This window comes from Chiloscyllium plagiosum, chromosome 5, assembly GCF_004010195.1.
Source record: "Chiloscyllium plagiosum isolate BGI_BamShark_2017 chromosome 5, ASM401019v2, whole genome shotgun sequence".
NCBI lineage: Eukaryota > Metazoa > Chordata > Chondrichthyes > Orectolobiformes > Hemiscylliidae > Chiloscyllium > Chiloscyllium plagiosum.
The window spans coordinates 58,308,909-58,318,084 of NC_057714.1; the positions used below are offsets into that span (position 1 = coordinate 58,308,909).

At 40.4% G+C, this 9,176-nt stretch overlaps 1 protein-coding gene across 1 annotated transcript in view; it reads right to left on the reverse strand.

Annotated features, from left to right (window-relative positions):
• The window catches only part of LOC122550254 (contactin-associated protein-like 2), a 2,198,962-nt gene that overhangs the window by 753,086 nt on the left and 1,436,700 nt on the right, over positions 1-9,176 (reverse strand). The window contains exon 13 of the mRNA XM_043691007.1: positions 4,686-4,886. Within this exon, the coding sequence (XP_043546942.1) occupies positions 4,686-4,886 (201 nt within the window). The remainder of the gene's footprint in view (positions 1-4,685; positions 4,887-9,176) is intronic.

The window sequence follows — 9,176 nt, forward strand, 5'->3', positions numbered from 1 at the left end:
TCCCTCGTCAACCAAGGTTCCCTCACACGACCATTTCTTTCCTGCCTGATAGGTACATACATATCATGGACACGTCGTATCTGCTCTTTGAAAAAGTTCCACATTTCCTCCACATCCTTCCCTGACAGCCTATGCTCCCAACGTATGCTCCTCAAATCCTGCCTTACAGCCTCGTAATTTCCCTTCCCCCAATTATAAAATCTACCTTGTTGTGCGCACCTATCTCTCTCCATCACCAAGGTGAAAGTCACAGAATTGTGGTCACCCATCACCAAAATGTTCACCCACTAACAAGCCCACCACTTGTCCCGGTTCATTACCGAGTACCAAATCCAATATGGCCTCCCCTCTGGTTGGACAATCTACATACTGCGTTAGAAAAGCTTCCTGGACACACTGCACAAACACCGCCCCATCCAATCTACTTGATCTAAAGAGCTTCCAATCAATATTTGGGAAGTTGAAATCGCCTATGACTACTACCCTGTGGTTTCTGCACCTTTCCAAAATCTGTTTCCCCATCTGTTTCTCCACATCTCTGCTGCTATTGGGGGGCTTATAGTAAACACCCAACAAGGTGACTGCTCCTTTCCTATTTCTGACTTCAGCCCATACTACCTCCAGAGGCAGATCCCCCTCAAACTTCCTTTCTGCAGCCGTTATACCATTTCTAATTAGCAATGCCACCCCCCCTCCTTTTTTCCCACCCTCCCTAATCTTACTGAAACATCTGTAACCAGGAACCTCCAACAACCATTCCTGTCCCTCTTCTATCCACGTTTCCGTGATGGCCACAACATCGTAGTCCCAGGTACCTATCCACGCCTTAAGTTCACTGACCTTATTTCTGATACTCCTTGCGTTGAAGTATACGCACTTGAACCCATCTCTGTGTCCGCAAGTATTCCCTGTCAGTGCTACCTTCTTCACAGCCTCCCCACACACTTGGACATCCTGACAAACAGCTAGCCTACTTGCTGGACGACAATTTCGGATCCCATCCCCCTGCCAAATCAGTTTAAACCCCCCCGAACTTACTCACATTTAAAAAAGAATGGATTTCTTAGGGATAGTCAGCATGGCTTGATTTGATTGATTTGATTGAGTTACTTGAGGAAATTAAAAAGATGATCAATGAGGGTAGGACAAAGGATGTTGTCTACATGGACTTTACTAAGGCATCTGACAAGGTCCTCATGGTAGGCTGGTCCAGAAGATTAAGTCACATGGTATCCATAGTGAGTTGGTAAGTTGGATACAGAATTGGCTTGGTCATAGAAGACAGATAGAAGTTTCTGAGCGGTGTTTTTCTGACTGGAGGTTTGTGACCGGTGGTGTTTCGCAAGGATCAGTGCTGGGACCTTTCATGTTTGTTTATGTAAATATATATAATATATATATATATATAAAATATATTTTAATGATTTGGATGATAATTAGATACTCTGATTAGTACACTTGTGGACAATACAACCATCAGTGGAGTTGTGGATAGTGAGAAAGATTATCAAATGATACAGTATGGTATAGATCAGTTGGAGAAATGGCATATGGAGTTTCATCCCAACAAGTGTGAGGTAATGCATTTAGGCTGGTCAAATGCAAGAAGAAAATATACAGTAAACAGCAAGATCTTTTGGAACACTGAAAGTACAGAAGGATCTGGGAGGCTAAGTCTGTGTTTCCCTGAATATGACAATACGATTGGATAAGGTGGTAAAGAAGGCTTACAGCATGCTTGCCTACATTGGTTGGGACATTCAGTATAAAAGTTGGCAAGACATGTTGCATCTGTATAAGGCTTTAGCTCAGCCACATTTGCAGGATTGCATCTAATTCTAACTGTCACTCTACAGGAAGAATGTGGAGGCTTTGGAGAGGGTGTAAAGTAGGTTTACCAGGATATTGCCTGTAGGAGCTGTAAAAAGAGGGTGGAGAATCTTAGATTGTTTTTGCTAAAGCATCAGAGGCTGAGGGGCGACCTGATAAAAGTAGGGAAAATCATGAGCGGCATGGATAGGGTGGATAGTCAGAGTCTTTATCCCAGAGTGGAAATGTCAAATACTCGGGGGACATGGGTTGAAGACAACAGGGAGGGGAAATTTAAAAGCAATATGGTAGGCAAGTTTTTACACAGAGGGTGGTAGATGCCTGGAACATGCTGGGAGAAAGTGAGGACTGCAGATGCTGGAGATCAGAATCAAAAAGTGTGGCGCTGGAAAAGCACAGCTGGTCAGGTAGCATTGGAGGAGCAGAAGAGTTGATGTCTCGAGCATAAGCTCTTCAACAGGAATGTGGGTGGGGTCCAAGTAGCTGAGAGATAAATAGGAAGGGGTAGGGCTAGGGGAAGGTAGATGGAATGCGATAGGTGCATGAGGGTGGGGGTGATGGCGATAGGTCGAAATGGAGGGTGGGGAGGAAGATGGACAGGTAGGACAGTCCAAGAAGGTGGTGCCAAGTTGGAGGGTTGGATCTGGGATGATGGGGGTAGTGAGGGGAGATGAGGAAACTGGTGAAATCAACATTGATTCTGTGTAGTTGGAGGGTCCCAAGGCTGACGTGCTCTTTCTCCAGTCGTCAGATGGCTAGAATTTGGTGGTGGAGGAAGCTCAGGACTTGCGTATCCTTGGTGGAGTGGGAGGGGGAGTTGAAGTGATTGGCCACAGGATGGTGGGGTTGTTTAGTGCGTTTGTCCAAGAGTTCCACAAGTTGGTGTCCTGTCTCCCCAATGTCAAGGAACATGATGCCAGGGTAGGTGGTAGAAAAAAAACTAGAAAGTTTAAGAGACATTTGGACAGACATATGAACAGGCAAGGAATAGAGGGATATGGATTATGTGCAGGCAGATAGGATTAGTTCAGAATGGCATCATGGTTGGCATAGACATACTGGGCCGAAGGGCCTGTTTTAGTGCTGTACTTTTCTATGTTGTATAATTTTCACGTTTGATTACTTTTCTTTTGAAGCCAAGAGGAACAGAAGAATTGCTTCATCCCCTTTTCCTAGATGGATAACAATTACAAAGCTGCCACTTTTTGACATACCTCCTGAGCGAACCTCCCTTGTTGCAACATGACACCATTCCGCCTTTCGACTTTGTAGTAGTGAGTAGGTGTGGACCAGAATTAAAGGCACACCGCTCACACTCATGTAGTAACACCATCCCTAACCCTATTCCTGTTCTTGGTTCAATAATATTAATTATACTTGTTAAGAATTTGATTACAGAAGATAATCAATTACGATTTTATTTAAATTTTGGTCAGCAGAACTAAGCATAAAATCTTTCAGCTCAAGAAAATTTCTGAATTGAATTACTTACCATAATACAACTTAAAAGCTAATAGCTTTAAGGAAAAACAACTACAGGATAATTAATGCACAGATACACAAGAGTGTATGAGGTAAATGATAAAAAGCGACATTACAAACAAAATTGAGAATCTAAACTTTACATGGGATAATTTCAGTGGATTTTTTCTGAACTCGTAGTAGAACATCCCATCAATATTTAGTAGAAATTGTGTAAATGGCTGTCTTAAACTAAAACCTGCAGTCATCAGAATCTGCTACTGATAATCAGTGATGAATTTGAGGAAAACCGTATGATCTTTCTATGCAAAAAAACCCAAGTAATTGATGCAGTCTATCATTTAAACACAGTTCCTGTCGCTTGATTGGAATGGATGAAATTATTTATTTTTGTGCAACTGGATAACAGAGAATACTTACATATACCGTTCTACTGCACTATTATTCTATGTCAGAGCTTTAATTTCTTTTCTAATATACTTTCTTCACCTGTGATCTAACAGATGTAGCTGATTTATCTCACTGATAAATTATTTCTAACATTCTTGGTAGCTATCATTTTAGTACGCATTTTTGGCATGTTCCATACCTTTGAATAAAAATTCCTTCTCAATATTATGTCAAAGTATGCTTTAAGAATAATCTTTTCATATAAAATAATGTATTTACTTAAATTAATTAAATGTACAATTGTAGCCACATAAGTTTCTATTTATTTTGGCACTTTCTACTCCAGTGCATAGCATCGATACGCTCCACTGTAACAGCTTTAACAACAATAAAAATGGCAATTTGGTGTTATGAAGCACATTTGTAAAATATCGCATTATTTGACACCTTAGTTTCTAACATTTGCTTTGGCCATATCACACAGCAGATTGTGCCCACATGGCAGAAAAAGAAGAGATACAATTGATAAATCTGAGATAATAGCAATTACTTAAACAAACTCAACATTAAATGTGAAGACTCATCCAGTTCTGTTTTTCTTATCTGAATTGGAATTGAATAGGAAGCTATCCACTTCAAATGCTTTTCACTGTGCCATGGTACACGTGACAATAAATTCAATTCAATTCAATTCAATTCAATTCAATTCAATTCAAATGGCATGAAGCTACCTAATTGTTACTGCCTATAATTTTCATTATGAGTCCATGCTCTGATCTCTGCAAAGCTCCAAGATAATAGCCGACAAAACAAAATCACATGCATTTTCCAACACCAAATCAGATCTTGTGGCCTCAGACAAAATCACGTACAATTGCATAACTGGCAAAAGATTAACAGGACCAAAAGGAATCATTCAACCTGCTTTTTTTTTCACGTGTTGCACAATCGGAACTGCGCTTAAACAAACAAAACTGACCTACCTGGAGTGTTCAACAGTCGCGACATCCTGCAGGAATATGACACATATTGTTCACAATACTCTGCACTTTTTGTAACAGCGGAGATCTGATTCAGTGAGGTGCTATAGTTCAACTTCACAACAACAGGTTTCTCTGGAGTAGATCCTGAAATTGTTCTTTGCTGTGGCATGTCATGGTATAATGTTGTCCAGACCTTATCCTCTGTAAGAAACAAGGAAATCAGAATCATCAAATGTTTGTATCCACTACTGAGACTCAAGACTGTTAGCTTTACTGCAAATTTATAGAATTCGCAGATATGCCAAAGAGTATAACGCCACAGCAGGGTTAGTATCTGGGGGCATGGGGAGGAGGGGTGTTTGTTAGTCAGAACCCCTGGAAAGAAAGCACAAAGTTTGCATTGGTTTTACAGATATACGATGGACCTTCCTCCAAAGTTATGTCAGATGAGTGAAAGAGGTTTCCAAGGAAATTCACCCCATCAGCCCAGTGAAGTATTCATTTACATAGCTTGCAAGAAAACAATTGGTAAACACCGCCAAGATCTTTTATTTCTACTCCCTGAAATAAGAAAAAAAAGTTCCACCATTTCACATAACTCCTCTAACATTTTAACCTCAGAGGTGGATTTTTGTAAATTCATTTCTATTTCAACAAAGTAAAGGTGAATAAAAGCAAATGGATGGTTAATGTTCACGTTTCAAATTATTTGAAAGTATTATTTGCTAACATTGAAAATCTTAGAGTTAACTTTGAAGCCTGTTTCTTCCTAAATGGCTGTAGATGGAGAAGTTTATGAATATATGAATGTATGAAATAGAAGCCATAGTAGACCAATTCACCCTGTGAGCCTGCTTCTCCATTCATTATGATAATGGCTGATCTGTTTGTCTTTTGAATTTCACTTTCCCATCAATGGTGATAACTTTTGATTCCCTTGCTTAATCGACCTACTTCAATTTTAAAATTATTTAATGATCTCAGTTCCTCAACCTTCTGAGGCTTAGAGAATCAAAGTCACAAAACAGTCTAGAAAAAAAGAAAATCTCTTCATCTTAGTCCTAAAAGGCAGACTTCTAATTTTAAACCATCCACAAGAGGAAGCATCCTTTCCTTGTCAAGCTCATTTGGGATCTTATACATTTCAATCAATCTACCCCTCACGCTTCTAAGTTCCAGTGGAAACAAACCCAGCCTGTCCAATCTACTGTCATAAGACAAACCTGTCCAGGTATCAATTCAAAAACGATCTATATCTTTCCTTAAATAAGGAGATGACAACGCACAAAATATTTAAGATGCGATCTTACAAGGGCATTGTATGACTGAAGAACAACATCCTTACTTTTATGTTCAATTCCTCTTGCATTAAATGACAGCATCCCATTAGCCTTATCGATTACATCCTGTACCTGCATACTAATTTTTTTCTGATCTATGCACCTCAGAATTCAGCAGCCATTTTTCTCTTTGAGTAATATCCAGCTTTTTTATTATTTTTTATCAAAGTGAACTTCACATTTTCCCACATTATAATCCATCTGTTATTTTTTTTGTTTATTCACTCAATATATCTATTTCCATCTGAAAACTCCTCATGCCCTCTTCACAATATTCTTCTCTGTTATATGCTTCATCTGCAAATTTAGTTACCACGCTTTCAAACCTCTCATGCAGTAATTGAGGCAACTTATAAAAAGTGGAGACACCAGAGGGGAGTCAGGCAGGATTCCACTTGTCATACCCTGTCAATTAGACAAAGACCTATTTATACATATTCTTTTCTTTCCTGCCAGCCAGCCAATCTTAACTCCATGCTAATAAACTATCCACTGCCCATGAGCTTTTCTTTTCCACAATAACCTTTGATGTGGCACCTCAAATCCTTCTGGAAATTCAAGTACAGTACATGTACAGGCTTCCCTTTATTCACAGTTCATTAATGTTGCTACAAGGAAAGGTGTAAGCAAAGCCAACAGCATCAGAAATACTTATTCAATTCTCATCATGTCACATGAATAAGTGACATGTGTAAGACAGCCAAATCCCAATCCATAAGTAATTTAGTACAAGTTGAAAGGTAACTCAGTAAGTACATGCCAGCTTCTTGTCTAAAAATAGGTTTCACACAGGACAAAGTCTGTCGGAGCAAAGATTCATAAAAGGAAATTAGCAATGAGAAACGTTGTTTGATTGAGTAAGTTCATTGCATTTTGATTAGACTCAACCCAATTTTCTTGCCAAACTCCACAGATTCAGGCAGAATGAGTTTGTAAGACACAGCTCAAAGATAAGAAAATAACTGAATAAATTATTTTCCTTTCAAGGAATTAAGATGGATTGTTCGACTGTCCACAGCTTTATTTACCAAACAAAGAACAAATAAGTTAAATAAAACTAATCCTTGTTGAATTAAATGTTGTTGTAAAAACAAAGGGTTGATTCTAAGTTTTTTGGCTTAAGTTTGAGTTGAGTCAAATTCTTTTGATGGCCTGAGGAAAGGTAACTACCAGATGCTGGCTGAACTGTACTGGGGTCATCCAGGGGTTTCTAAAATGAAGAAGTTGATAAACAGTTATGTCTGGTTGTCAGATTGGATGCAGACTCAGCCGCATGAGCGGGAGAGTGCCCAGAGTGCTAACGAGGACAAAATCACCTATGGCCAGGTAATCCCTGGACTCAGTTACACATTGGCTATGCAGGTCTTTTCATGGTCTACATGTTCTTAGTCATTGTGGGTACCCACTCGAATTGGTTGGAGGTGCAAAGAATTCTTTTGTTAAATACGGGAATGATGAGAGAAAAATTGTGCATATCTTTTGCAATGCACAGACTCCCAAATGTGTTGGTCACAGATAACAGGCCATCATTTACCAGCAGAGCCTTTGAATGTTTCCTAAAGTTGAGTGGTATTCAACATATACGGAGAGCTCCATAACATTCATTAGCCAATAGCCTGGCAGAAAGAGCAGTCCAAACTTTGAAGGCATGCTAAAAGAAACAACCTACAGCTTCACTAGATAGTAATCTGTCCCAGTTCCTATCTGATTATAGGACCACCCATTATGCAACTACAGGGATAGTTCCAGCAGAGTTGTTAAACGGGAGAAGAATCCATACCAGGTTAAATCTGATCTTCCTGGACTTTGGGGTGGGGGGGGGGGGGAGGGTGCTACACAGTGAACAGCATCAAGAACGCCAATGCCAGGCACATGATTCCACTAAGCGAGAGAGAGACAATTTATTTCAGAGGATGAAGTAAGAACCACAGTAATAGCCCTGCATGGATAAGACATATGGTCAAAGTGAGGTCAGGTCCAGTGAAATATAAAGTTTGGGTAGGTGCGATGGTCCTGAACAAACACGTGGAACTTTATGAAAGCCTCCAACTCACAAATGGTGCAGGAGGAAAATGGGCCCAGCTCCTCAGGTACCTTTCCAACTGTTCTGGAACCCACAGGTTCTTCCTCTCTATCAAGCATTGAAGATACTTTGGAATCTAAAATGGACACGGCAGATGCCACCACCACATGCCTTTGCCACATGAAGAACAGAATGACTTTCTTCCAAGACGCTCAATGCACAAGAGGTGAGCTACTGTGCATTACATATGGCCAGCTTCACAGGCAAAGTTAGAGGAACCTGACCCAGTGATAAAATACCACTGGAGGAGCTACAAAGAAGAGCTTATGTCCTCAGACTCCGAGTGGGGAGGAATGTAGTGATTGTAACAAGGTCAACTAGGTGGACCTCATAGAATATGAGTTCCCCAATTAGGGCTGCTAATCTGGTCCAAACACAGAGCCTTCACTCTGAGAGCTAGCTTTGAGGGAGCTGCGTGGCTGTTAAGGTCTCTCTATGTTTAAATAATGTTAAATGTTTTGATGACAGGATACTGACCTCTGTGGATTTGCTTCAGACACAGCCAATTTCTTTCCTTTTCACTTTTGATTTCCAACACAATGGAAGGCAACAGTGAATGCTTCTCCTCCAGTGGTTTCTAACCTCATTGTTGTGGTTCTGTTCGCCGAGCTGGGAATTTGTATTGCAGACGTTTCATCCCCTGTCTAGGTGACATCCTCAGCGCTTGAGAGCCTCATGTGAAGTGCTTCTGTGATGTTTCCTCCGGCATTTATAGTGGTTTGTATCTGCCGCTTCCGGTTGTCAGTTCCAGCTGTCTGTTGCAGTGGTCGGTATATTGGGTCCAGGTCGATGTGCTTATTGATTGAATCTGTGGATGAGTGCCATGCCTCTAGGAATTCCCTGGCTGTTCTCTGTTATAATAGTATTGTCTTATAATAGTAGTGTTGTCCCAGTCAAACTCATGTTGCTTGGCATCTGCATGTGTGGCTACTAAGGAGAGCTGGTCGTGTTGTTTCATGGCAAGTTGGTGTTCATGGATGCGGATTGTTAGCTGTCTTCCTGTTTGTCCTATGTAGTGTTTTGTGCAGACCTTGAATGGGATTTTGTACACTACATTGTACACATGAG